The 13,872-nt window shown below is 36.2% G+C and overlaps 1 protein-coding gene across 1 annotated transcript in view; it reads right to left on the bottom strand.

The window, feature by feature from the left end:
- clu (clustered mitochondria protein homolog) overlaps nt 1-13,872 on the bottom strand; it is a 292,499-nt gene that overhangs the window by 110,449 nt on the left and 168,178 nt on the right. The window contains exon 24 of the mRNA XM_090370384.1: nt 11,667-11,828. Coding sequence (XP_090226510.1) covers nt 11,667-11,828 — 162 coding nt within the window. The remainder of the gene's footprint in view (nt 1-11,666; nt 11,829-13,872) is intronic.

The raw sequence follows: 13,872 nt of genomic DNA on the forward strand, positions 1-13,872 counted from the left end.
GTTTTTCGGAGCATTAGCAACTGAGGCCATATTGCTCCGGGATATGCGGTGGTCATTCCCTGACCTTTCCGCATCCTCCGTATTTGGTGGTGATGGGCTCGAACCCCGGTCTAATCAAGAAGCATGTGCTATGCACTGCTGCTCCTTCCCACCTGGCTATGGAGGCACCAATGCAATAAGTAATGACCACCCTAATCACCATGTCCAACACTGGCAGGGCAAAGAGCCTTTATAAGAATGATAGCTTCCCAGAGAACATTTACACGGAACTCCAGAAAGCTACAGTCCTGAATATATGTAGGATAGCCAGAGTTCCTTGACCAACAGTAATAACAATAAATAATAGTAACCGGACCAAAACAACCACCCCATTCACTTGGTATCAGTACATGTTATGGTGCAGAAAAGAATCCCATAAAGGAGAAAAAGATTTTATAATAATAATAATAATAATGTCAAAAAATGATATGACTGATTTAAAAAAAAAAAAAGGGAACTGAAGGTAAATACCATTTAAATTCCTCTTTTATTATGAAAAATTACAGTGTGTGTGTTTCAACAAAGGCTGTAATTCATTAAAATTAAAGGTTTTATTGCAGTATGGAGATAGGAGGTTCTGGGTACCACAGATTGTCAATGTAGTTATTTTTTCCTAGTTTTTTTTTTTTGGAATGTAATTTAAAGTTCAAAATCCACCTTTCAATCCAGAAGCGGTTGAAAAGTGGTCTGCTAAATTTTACCTCTCAATCCCCACAGTGCCAGATTTTAAAAGTTTAATGTATTATTATCATCCATGCATAAACTGAAGACATTAAATGCACAAGAACTGATAACTCGATGAATAAATAGAGAGTTCACAAAAACAGGTCAGAATGTGTGTATCTGCAATTATGGTTAGACATGATAGAAACTATCTGCTGAAAGCAGATAGTTTCAAGACTAATACTCAAGATTTCTAAGAGGTACAAGCTAAAGATTATAATGATTTATGCACCAACATCGAGCCATGATGATGAAGAGGTTGAAGAAATGTACATTGAAATTGAGTCTTCTAGATGAGCAGAAAACCCACTACACTATTATTATGGGGGACTTCAATGCTAAGGTTGGAAAGCAAAACAGCGCAGAAAGAGGAACAATAGGAAATTTTGGAATTGGTGAAAGAAATAAAAGAGGTGAAAGACTTGTGGAATTTGCAGAATCTCAAGGAATGTCAGTAATGAATAGTTTTTTCAAGAAAAGGGTGAACAGAAAGTGGACATGGAAGAGTCCAAATGGATTAACAACTAATGAAATCGACTTCATCCTCACTAACAGAAGATATATTGTGAATGATGTTACCGTCCTGAATAAGGTAAATGTTGGAAGTGATCACAGAATGGTAAGATGTACACTTGATATAGATGTAGGAAAGGAAAAAAACTGACTCGAGTAAATAATACAAAGGTCTTTGAAATAACAGAGGAGGAGAAAAAGCAGTATGTACTGGAACTTAAGAACAAGTTTGAGCCTCTGCAGACTGCTCAGGACCAAGATATCGACGAGGAATATTACAACTTTCTGAAAGTGATAAAGCCCAAGAAACCTACAGGGAAACAGAAATCCAAAGAAGAAAAAATTAGTCAAGAAACACTTGTCATGATGAACCAAAGACGACAAATGAAGAGCAAGAAAAACACTGACAGGGAGAAAATTGAGTATACTGAGTTATGCAAAGACGACAAATGAAGAGCAAGAAAAACACTGACAGGGAGAAAATTGAGTATACTTAGTTATGCAAAGCCATTAGAAAGAGACTCAGAGAGGACATAAGAAGATTTAACACAAGAAAAGTAGAACAAGCATTAAGGGAAAACAAAGGATTTAAATCAGCAGCCATGGGCAGTAATACAGAAAGACAAATGACACTGAAACTGAAGAATAGCGATGGTGTACTTATAAACAGCAGAGAAGGCATAATTCAAATAGCAGAAGACTACTATAGAGAATTATACAAGGAGCGAGGGAATGATACCAGCAGTGGGGAAGATGGATTGCAAAGTAGCAACACATACGACATACCCGATATTCTTCCTGATGAGGTAGAACATGCATTGAAGAAAATGAAGAATCGGAAAGCCCCGGGGGAAGATGAAGTTATTGTAGAGTTGTTAAAATTGTGAGGAAGAGACATAACACAAAAACTGGCAAGGCTCTTCACAAAGTGCATTAGAAAAGGTGTGATGCCTAAGCAGTGGAATAATGCAATCATAGTTTTGCTGCATAAGAAAGGAGATAAATCAGAAATTGGAAATTATAGACCAATTAGCTTGTTATCCCATATCTACAAGTTGTTCACAAGGGTCATTACTAACAGATTAGAAAGAATACTTGATGAGAATCAACCGAAAGAGCAAGCTGGCTTTAGGACAGGATTCTCAACTATGGATCACCTTCACGTAATATCACAGCTAATGGAGAAAGCAAATGAATATAAAACACCATTATGCCTGGCATTTGTGGATTATGAAAAGGCATTTGACTCCATACAGCATAAGGCAATGTTTCAGGCACTGGAAAGACAAGGCATAGATAACCCATATATTATGATTTTGAAGAAAATATGAGAGTGCTACATCCTTTATTAGACTAGATAAAGACAGTAGCAAATTTAAAATCGAGAAAGGAGTTCGACAAGGAGACAATATCTCTGAAGCTGTTTACTGCTGCCCTTGAGGAAGCTTTCAGAAGATTAGACTGGTCGCAGAAAGGAGTCAATGTGAACGGAGAGTACCTAAACCATTTACGATTTGCAGATGACATTGTGGTCATAAGCCACGATCCCAAAGAATTAGAGGAAAATCTTAATCAGTTATGCACAGTTAGTAAGGATTTTGGACTAAAGATGAATACGGCTAAAACAAAAGTAATGATGAACAAGTATGCTACGGAAAGGGAAATAATGATTGAAGGAGCAGTAATTGAAAAGGTGGAGTCATATACTTATCTGGGACAAGTTATTAGCTGTAATAATGATAAATGGCTGGAAGTCAAGAGAAGAATAAATTTTGGATGGATAGCATTCAGGAAATATAGTCACATACTGAAGAGCAATATCCCAGTTTGTCTGAAACGTAAAATAATGAATCAATGTATACTCCCCACCATGACTTATGGAAGTGAAACTTGGGCACTCACCAAAAGAATGGAAGAGAAGCTAAGAACTACACAGCGAAGAATGGAACGAATTATATTGGGAATTAGACTGTTAGATAAGAAGAGAAACACGTGGATTAGGCAGCAAACTCAAGTAAAGGACATTCTTATCAAAACTAAAGAACTAAAATGGTCTTGGGCAGGACACATAGCTCGAAGACATGATGACAGATGGACTAAGAAAATAACAGAATGGTACCCAAGAGGAGCTAGAAGAAAACCTGGAAGACAAAGGCGGGGATGGATAGATGAAATTCATGAGTTTTTGAGCAGTAAATGGATGGCCAGTGCTTAAAACAGAAGGAACTGGAAAGTTGCTGGAGAGGCCTTCATCCTGCAGTGGATTGAAAATGGCTGATGATGATTATGATCTGCTGAAAGTCTTATGGATTAACTTAAGACTCCAGGGATTCTGTATGCTTTGGGGAGGAAGGACTCCTTCTGGCATTGCTTGTGCTAGTAGGTAGCATGAATTTATTTTGCAGATATGGAATACATTTCGAGAAAAGGGAAAAAAAAAAAAAAAAGTCATGCAAAGGAATTTTAATGATGTCATTGAGGAGACCTCAATGGTTTGGAGGTAACTGCTAGTTGCAGGGAGGAGAGAATAGTGGTAATAACAGTACACTTTTTTTTTTTTTACAATATTTAACATTTGCCCACATCTTAAAGGTTCTCATATAAAGCCACATAAACCTATGAGTTCTCTGGCAGTTGAACACTGTATTGATCTACAGAGCAGTGTGCCCATCAACCCTTTCTGGCAAAGTGCCATATTTTATGGGAGGAGGGGGGAGTTCAGTCTTTTAGGGTCCGTAATCTAATGAAAGACCTTTATAATGTCACTCTGTTGTCTATCTGTCCGTCACAGCATTTTATCTCTGGAACCACTCAACCTACTGACTTGAAACTTTGCATGGGTTTGTACATCAATATGGGCCAACATACCATATTGATTGTTGTTGACAAAAATTTGGCTGAGAAATGGGGGGGGACTAAAATGTTGCAGACACCTTTTTTTTTTTTTTTTTTTTTTTAGGAAAACCCCAAACACGACAGGTATTAGAACATATAGTACTTAGTACCATGTTTGGATTGGAGGTTGAGAAGACGAAAGAAGATATTTGTTGACATTAGGCAAACTTCTGTAGATTGTAATTTTCAGGAAATACATATGAAGGAAGGCTGTTCCAGGAAACGGCTGGTTAAATGAATAAACGAGGAGGAGGAAAAGTTGGTGCTGTGAGTTTGAAGTTGGACAGTAAATGGATGTTGGTTGGTGGCAGCACGTGTTCGGATTGTTTTAAAAGAGAGACAGTGGGTATTATAGAAGCCAATTCAGAAGAATTTTGCCCATGGAAGTATCTGTAGAAAAGGCATGCAGCAGAAACAGATAAGACAGAGCGGAGAGACTCTGTTAGAGAGGAGTCATTAATTAACCTAACCGCCCTTTTCTGAATGGAATTTAGAAGCCTGAGAGAGGTTTGGGGGGGGGGCACTGTCCCAGATGTGGGAACAATATTCCATGGTAGGGCAGATTTGCAATTTGTACAGAGTGAACACCTGTTTGTAAGAAAAGTAACGCAGAGAGCGAAAGAGAAAATCAAGTTTTTTAGATGCAGAGGAAGCAATATTTGTAATGTGCTTGTGCCAAGAGAGATTAGAAGTCAGGGTAATCCCCAAAACAGATATCAACTTGTCTAGAAATCGGAGGGTCACCAAAGATAAGCATAGTAGCAGAAGAATCCTTTTTGCGAGATATAAGACAAGGCTGAGTTTTAGAAAGATTCAAATCAACTAAGTTGTCTTTGCCCCACTGGAGAACAGCATTTAAGGAATTGGTAGCGGATATTTGAGAAGTTGAAGCTGATTGAGCAAGGCACGGTTTTTCAAAATGGAAAGTGGAATGCAATGTGCTATTATCAGCAAAACTATGGATAGGATTTCCCATCAATGAAAGAAGGTCATTAATATACAAGAGGAAAAGAGTGGGGGAAAGAACTGAACCTTGGGGGTCACTAGCATTAGTGGAAAAGTTAGAAGACAGAGCCATTTTTCATCACCCTCAGTGAGTGATCAGAGAGAAAACTGGATAACCAATTATAAAAAACAGTTGGTAAACCATAAGATAGAAGCTTTTTTAGAAGACCTTTACGCCAAACATGATCGAAAGCTTTTGAGATGTCAAGAGCAACTGCTTGTGCTTCACTGAACTTTTCCACTGAATTTTTCCATAAATGGGTAACATAAGCCAAAATATCACCAGTGGATAGACACTGATGGAATCCATAGGTGATCGTTAATCAGACAGAAGGTTTCTAGGTAGTTTAAGAATTGATTTCTCCATTACTTTAGAAAGAGTAGAAGTAATTGCAACGGGATGATAATTGGATAGGAGGTATTGGTCACCCTTTTTAGGAACTGGCTAGATATGAGCAAATTTACAAGGAGAAGGAAAAACACCTTTGGTATAAGAAAGTGAAAAAAGGCAGCAAAGAACAGGAGTAAGTTCAGGAGCACAGGTTTTGAGAAAAAGTGGAAAAATACCATCAGGACCTGAAGCTATCTTTCTTAGTATCAAGATTCGTCAAAATCCTTCTGACAGAAGACCACAGGAGGCATCGAATGGAGAGTGTTGGGAATGGCGGGAGGTGTTTTACCATGATCATTAATACACGAGTTGGAAGAAAAATGGGATGCTAGCAAGTCAGCTTTATCCTTGGCCGAAGTGACAACAGAACCATCTGGTTTTGAGGGGGGGGAGCAGAGATGGGCAAACGTTGCGGCCAATAGCTTTGGCAAGAGACTAGAAAGCTCGCCTGCCATTAGGGCAAGAATGCAAGTTTTCTACTTTCAGCCTGTTCAAAATCTAGTTTGGACTGATTAATAACTGCTTTACAATTGTTGCGAGTTTTGGTGTAGGCAGAAAACGAAACTGAAGAATTGGAAATAAGCCAATTAAGATATGCAACATTCTTCTCTTGAACAGCCTTAGCAAATTTATTAGAAAACCAAGGTTTAGATAAAAGACGAAATTTTAAAGTGGAGTGTGGAATATAGGATTCCATTGCTACAAGATTAATTTCACTGACGCGAACTGAGCAAACGTTTACATCAGAAGTTTTGAAACAGTAATTCGACCAAGGAAATGAAAAGAATTCTCGCAGGTCGTCCCATTTTGCATTCTTGAAATGCAAAACAATATGAGGTTGGGAATAGTCATGGGATAAAAGCTCCATTGGTGAAGAGACAATCACCAAGTTGTGATCTGAGGTGCCTAAAGGACCACTCACTTCAACCATGTACTTAAAAGGGTTCTTTGTGAGAAAAAGATCACGGTGTTGGCGGTATGGGTAGGATTGTCCGGTATTCTTGTAGGTAAATGAACAATCTGTGCAAGGTCATTAGCAATTTCAAAATGCCTCAGCATCTCAACCAGCTGGGTCGGTGTGACTAGAAAACGAAAGCCAGCTGGAGTTCTGAACATTAAAATCACCAAGGGAAATTACCTCACTGTTAGGAAAGTTGGACTTTCAAAGAGAGGAAGTCAGAGCTCCAAGTGATTAGTGGAGTTGGGAGAATGGTAGAGACAACAGATGAATTTGACACAGGTAGAGAGATTTTTGAAGCCAGAGAAGATCAAAAAAGGGGAGATTCCAAATTACCAAGTTTCTGAATATCGGAATGGACATATGCACAAGTACCACCTTTGAGGCGAAAGGAATCATAAAGCAAATAATATGGGAAACTGAGATCAGCAATAGTTAAATCAACCGAGGGGTTTGGCAGACTTCAAGTGGAAACGGACATTGTTGAGATTAGAATTGAGACCACGTATATTTGTGAAATGAACTAGGAAGTGTTTGGGAGGTTTAGATATTTTCGTAGATAAGCTTACTCTATTAGTTTATTATACACTTCGCTTATTATACACTTCTGTTCCGGGTAAAATAATGGAGTCACTGGTTAAAGATGCATTGCAGGATCATCTAGACAAGACTGCAGCAATAATTCAGACACAGCATGGGTTTGTTAAGGGAAAGTCTTGTCTGACAAATTTGATAGGATATTATGATGTGGTTACAAAGGAACTGGATGCAAAAATTAATTTTGATATCATATATATTTGGATTTCAGGGAAGCTTTTGACACTGTTGCACATTAAGAGTAAGTTGCTACAATGGATAAAAGGATGGTTAAGTGGGAGAAGACAGAGGGTGGTAATCAATGGGTGCTGCTCTTCGTGGACTAATGTTATTAGTGGAGTCCCACAGGGTTCGGTGTTAGGTCCACTGTTGTTTTGTATATTTATCAATGATATTGATGAAGGTATATCAGGCTTAGTGTCGAAGTTTGCAGATGATACAAAGGTTGGCAGGATTGTTAATGACAGTAATGGCAGTGTGCTACTGCAACAGGATCTAGATAATTTGGGCAGATGGGCTAAGAAGTGGCAACTGAAGTTTAACCTTGACAAATGCAAAGTACTGCATATGGGTAGAAGTAACCCCAGAGAAAACTACCAACTGTGTGGTACTACACTTAAGGTGGTAGAAAATGAAAGACCTGGGAGTAATTGTGCAGTCAGATATGAAGTTTTCTGAGCAATGCAGACAGGCTGCCAGGGCAGGTCATGGGGTTTTGTCAATGTTATATAGGAATTTTGCTAGCAGGAAGAAGGAGGTGATTGTCCCTCTGTATAAAGCAATGGTCAGGCCATGCCTTGAGTACTGCATACAGGTCTAGAGACCTCATTTTAGGAAGCATGTAGATTTGCTTGAACGTGTACAGAGAAGGGCAACAAGATTGGTGAGGGGAATGAAGGGATCCTCTTACCAAGAGAGGCTTAAGTTCTGCAAATTGCAGTGGCTGGAGACTAGGCACCTGCACGGGGCCTAGTCTCCAGCCACTGATCTAACTGAGGTGAATAAGGCCTTGAATGGGTTGAGCACGCTGAATTCTGATGGGATCCTTCCACTTGTTCAGATTACGAACCTAAGGGGGCATAAATTAAAATTAAGAAAAGACAGATGTAGAATAGATGTGTGGAAATTTGCCTTTAGCCAGCGGGTGGTTAATTGCTGGAACAAACTTCCATCTGTCGTTGTGGAAGTTGACAGGTTAAATAAATTTAAGGAGGAACTGGACAGGCATTTGGAGGGAATGGTGTGATTTTTTTTTTGGTTGATGCTGCATAAGCTCATACACTTGCTTTCTTGCATCACATGCCACTACTACTACTACACTGTTTGAAAGAGAACGAGTAAGTTTAGAATATAAGTTTAAAATATTTTTAAAATTAAAATTGGCGGAACCAGACAGGAAAATGAGTAATTTTCATGTCTCTCTCTGTTCCCCCTCTATTTCTGTTACTAATGGAGCAAAAAATTTAAAAATCACATTAGCTATGCTTATTCGATGCTTATCAAGGGAAAACTATTCCAAATGAAATCCATCATTTACTTTGTGTTAAAATTAAAAAAAATTTTTTATTGGACTTCGATAGGTGATCTATCAAAGTGCAATAAAACCTTTTGGTGACAAAAAGGTTGCTAAATAGTTTTAATTCTATAAAGGTCATTTATAAATTTTGTGACGAGAAATTAACAATTTTCAAAGTTGGAGTTGTTCTGGTAAGGAGGTACTCAGAGTACCTACTTAAGGCAGCGGTGGTGCAGAGGCATCTGTGCAGTCTTGCATAGCCCTCACCTGACATTTGCTTCTCCCCCAAGAATTTAATCACTTTTCCAGGAAGACTCAAATAGACAACGTTTTCACTAATTTCTCAGTTTTAGGCCTAGCCGGGGTACCAGAAACTTTTTTTCAAGCTACCATAAAGCTTTATTTCAGATACTACACTAATGACCATTCATGACTATGGACCCTTCATCCTGAAGTGCCCAGCACTCAGTAGTTGACTGATTTTTTAAATTTTTTATTAGTATTATTAAAGGGACTACAACAGTGCCTTCCTCCCGAAGTGACTAATGCCTGACGCTACCTAATATATTTGCTAAATACATAAAGGAATTATATTAAATGTGGGGAAAAAAGAATTAAAATAGTTGAGTTATAAAATAAATTTTATTCACATTAACAAACAAATATTTATGCATTCAATCTGATGGGGGGTTCAGTTAGTCCTGAAACAGGCTATCATTGCAGTCATCTTTTAAACAAATGGCCAAATAACTACCAGCAAGCCATCCATTTGAAAGTAGTGCAATACCAGGGCAACTTGTCGCAAAGGCAAGTTTGTTCGGGTGTGAAAATTAAGATAACTGTAATGTGTTTATAAGTTGCAAGCATCTTATAAAGAAAGAAATGTCACTTTTTTTTTTTTGCACAGAATTTTAGACAAATGATACAAGAGGTGGATTACTTTCTTAATATTTCCAGATTGTAAAACATTGACTTTTTTTTTTGCAAATGTAAAATCAATTTTACAAAGTTTACTGTAATAATAATCTCTTTATACCCCTTAATCTGGCAACTTGTTTATTATATCCCAAATTTTTGCTCCAGGCAGCCATATACTGATTCTGGTCCACCCATCTTTATTGTAAAAGATGTTATCAAACAGATAACATTTTTTGCAATAAATAAATTGTGCATTTTAACACTCCAATTTTTTTAATAATGACCATTATTAAAGGAAAAAATTACAAAAACATTAGTATATTTAATACAATACAGGTAATCCAATTCCACCGCTAATTCGGACAATTTCCGCGAACGTAATTTCAAATTTCCCAGGTCAGCGCACCGACCTTCCCCACTTGTTTGTCTGGATTTATTATTATAACCTGCTCACATTTAGCCCCAGCCATGGTTCCAATGCATAAAGGAAGTGCCTCTCGTGTTGTAAAGTGCAAACAACGTACATTGTCCATAACAGATAAAGTTGAACTTCTGAAAAAAACTCGACAGCGGTGTGTCTGTGAGAAGTTTAACTGCTTAATTGTAAATTCCAGCAATTTCTCTCAGTTCCTCTTATTAGTAATTTTCTTTTAGCCATTCCTTTTTTTAGATTTTTTTTTTTTTTTTTTTTTACAACACACGTATACAAACTTGGAGAAAAAAACACAATGATGATAATACAGTGTGCTAACGAACTTGTTTTCACAAAATCTCTAACAATCCTGAAACTTATTGCGATGTTTGAGTTTATTTTATCGTAATTAGTTTTATTGCAATGCTCGTCGTGCGTGCAATAAACTAATCACAAACAACCTTCATATGTATGTGGCCGACACAGCTTCTCAAGAAATAAAGTAACCAACATATGTGGCCACGTTGGCCACATATATGCGACAGTTTTTTTTTTTTTTATATTTTAAGCAAAAAGAAATGACAACACTGACATTACAATATTTATTTTAGAATTACTAATCAAATTATTTCCTAAATATTTTTTTGGTCCCTGGGGAAATTTTTTTCTTAAACTAGCTTGGCAGTCAACATGTTAAAGGTAGAAGGAAGTGGTTAGCTGTTGGGTAAAATGTATGTGCTAAAATAACCAAGGTGATCCGGCAAACTCACTAATCCGGCACCCCACAGGTCCCAACGCTGCCGGATTAGTTATGGTCGACCTGTACTATTCATATGCTGGCTATTCATATGGAGTCTTATTCTTGAGAATACATGAGAAAATTTGTTCCAAAATATTGATGTAAAGGGAATGAATGAAGGAGAAAAACTGTTCTGTTGAATTTGGAATTGAACCAGGAAGAAAAGATAGCAATTACATTCTAAATTTCTAGCAAGCAGTTGGTGTTAAACAAACAAGATGAACCTAGTTAATATACAGGGGCTCCATCAAAGAATCATACAAAGAAGCAATGCAACTGTTTTTCCCAAATTTTCTTCCTCATCTGAACTAATTTATATTTCATTACATCAAAGAAAATGTTCCCCCCCCCCCTTTTCATAGAGAGCTGCAAATATAATAATCCTAGTCCTCAAGAAGGTAAAAAATGAATCCAGATAATTTATAGTCAATATAAACCAGGATCATTAAAAATTACAAATATTTCAACTTGCACACAAAATTTATAAAGTAAAATATTACAAAATAAACTGCCCAGTCATGGCTTTACAGTTATCACAGGACTTTACTATAAGAATGCAATAAAGAAAGGGAAAAAAGTACTCGTCATAATTGAAATATTATAATTTTGCATTCTCTATTAAATTATTTTCTATAGATTTAATATTATTACTGGTTCATTGTGGCAAGGATTTCATAAAAGCATTATTTGTCATAATGGACTTTTTGAAGTTATAATGCAATCAGCATATAAACATTGAACTAATACATGAAGGAATTTGCCACAAAAGCAATAACAAATAACATCAAAGTAAGGTATATTAATCTCTATCACATTACCAAAATCCTTGCTTTTAATCTAATATTTTTAAAATAAAAGAATTCTTGTAAGCCAAAGCTATTTCTTAACTGAAATAGTTACCTCTTCTGTGGCTACAGGAGTAGGCAAAGTTGGACAAGATGATAGGAAGCAATTTAGAAAATGGCTTATAGCAGTAGCGAGGGTTACCATTTCCACTCCTTGGATATAAACAGTAAACAGATGTTTTGCTGCTCGAGCTAATATTTCACAAACTGCTGTGGCCTGAAAACAATAAAAATTGATAATTTACATTTTTTCCCCCTCTACATCTTTTAGATAAATATCAAAATGTAAATTAACTACAAATTAATAACTATAAATGAAATCTATGATTTAGAGGATTTAAATTATTTTATTCTAAGAAAACCGCTCTTCTCAATCCTCCTAGTTTTATTTTTTCAGTCAATGGCATAAATATTCGAAAACTGAATCAGCCCAATGGTTTGTTATTTTAAAATTTCTGATCTGTATTACATTTTTATTTCACTTAATTAAACAATTAAATTTTTTTAAACCCCACTTTGACTGACCATTTGCATTTTTTCAAGAATGACAGTAATACATTAATATCACCTACATGCACAGGATATTTTTATGGCAACCAATTATATCTTTTTATATAAAAGCAAGAATAAAAATATTAAATAAAAAAAATTTTTATTCATTATTTTATTGTTAAATTGGACCTACATATTATTACATGCATAATCTGGATGCCTTTTTTTTAATTATTATTACAACCAAGTCTTAATTTCAAATAAGCTCGACGATGCAGATCAAGAAGTCAAAACCATTATCAATATTAAAATTCAGTCACCTTTAACATCACTTCCTCAATTTTCATATATCAAAATTACTCTTCTTTTGTGCCCTCACCCATGAGCAAGAGGAAAGATCCCATTGGCACTGAGCCTGCTCAAACCATTCAAAGCCTTAAACACCTCAATCAGATCACCTTGCAGGTGCCTAATCTTCAGATGCTGGAGACTAGGCACAACTGAATCCTTTCTTGGTAAGAGAATCCCTTTGTTGTTCCCCTCACCAATCTCATTGTCCTTCTCTGTACTCACTCCAACAGCTCCACATCCTTCCTAAAATGAGGTCTGCAGAGCTGTATGCAGTACAGTAGATGCCCACTTTACGATATTAATCCACAGAGACACCATCATATTGTGAAAATATTGTAATATGAAACCATTAACGTTTTTTTTTTTTGGAAATTAGTTCCAAGACCTCAAAAGTTGAAATTTTCGCTATACAGTGGAATCTCGTTAATACAAAGTTCGAGGGGACCAAAATTTCATGTTTTGTAATAAGGAGGTTTGTAGTAACCAGGTCCCCCAAAAGTCTCAAAATTTTACCTTTTTTTTTTTTTTTTTTTGGTACATACTGTATATCTAAGAATAATAATAAATAATAATATCAAAAATAAATTAATAAAATAAAATAATAAAATTAAAAAAACAAAAGCCTTGTCTAACAATACAGTAATAGGAATAACATTTTTTAAAGATTTTTTTATTTGTAAGATAAACTATGAGAAAAGTAATATTAACGGAAATGAAAAAATTGTACAGTATATATATTTTGATATATACAATATTTTAGTATCACAGTAAAAAAAATTACAATCTTAATATAAAAGGAGACATACAAACCATTAACTTTTTAATAAATTAATCTAATTTAAAGAAAGAATCCAATGTTGTTTGCACAGTTTTTGTCCTATATGCATTTTTAATTATCAAATGCAGACATTATTAAATGCAATAGTTGTTTATCAACATTACTGCAGGCCAACACATTCTCTATTATATTCAATGCATTTTGGGCATCTTTATTAGATGGCAGTGTGCGTGCTTCTTCACTCTTGCTGTAGCTGGTAACAAAAACATCATCGCTTTGTTTGGTACCCAGCAGCTCTTCTAGTGTTGGCATTGCAGTAGTAGCAACTTCATCATCCACCTTCACAAACTCTTCAAATTCGCCAACAAAATCCATGTGCTTCTTCAAATTCCTCCATTCCTCACTGTTGCTATCTCATTTGTCTGCTGGACCATGTTTTTCAATGATGTTCTCTCCAAAGCCACTCTTTCTGAAGCAGTTGATTATTACACTTGAGGTAATGCTTTCCCAAGCAATAACAAGGTTATGGATAGAATCCAAAACATTCCAATTTGGCTGTAAATTGTTCCCTCCTATGTTGCGGATCAAGTACCTTATCAGACAGGCTCTATATGCTCTCTTGAGGTTATAAATAATGCTT

This window comes from Mastigoproctus giganteus, chromosome 3 (assembly GCF_048544385.1).
Source record: "Mastigoproctus giganteus isolate SK-2022 chromosome 3, ASM4854438v1, whole genome shotgun sequence".
NCBI classification, from domain to species: Eukaryota; Metazoa; Arthropoda; class Arachnida; order Uropygi; family Thelyphonidae; genus Mastigoproctus; species Mastigoproctus giganteus.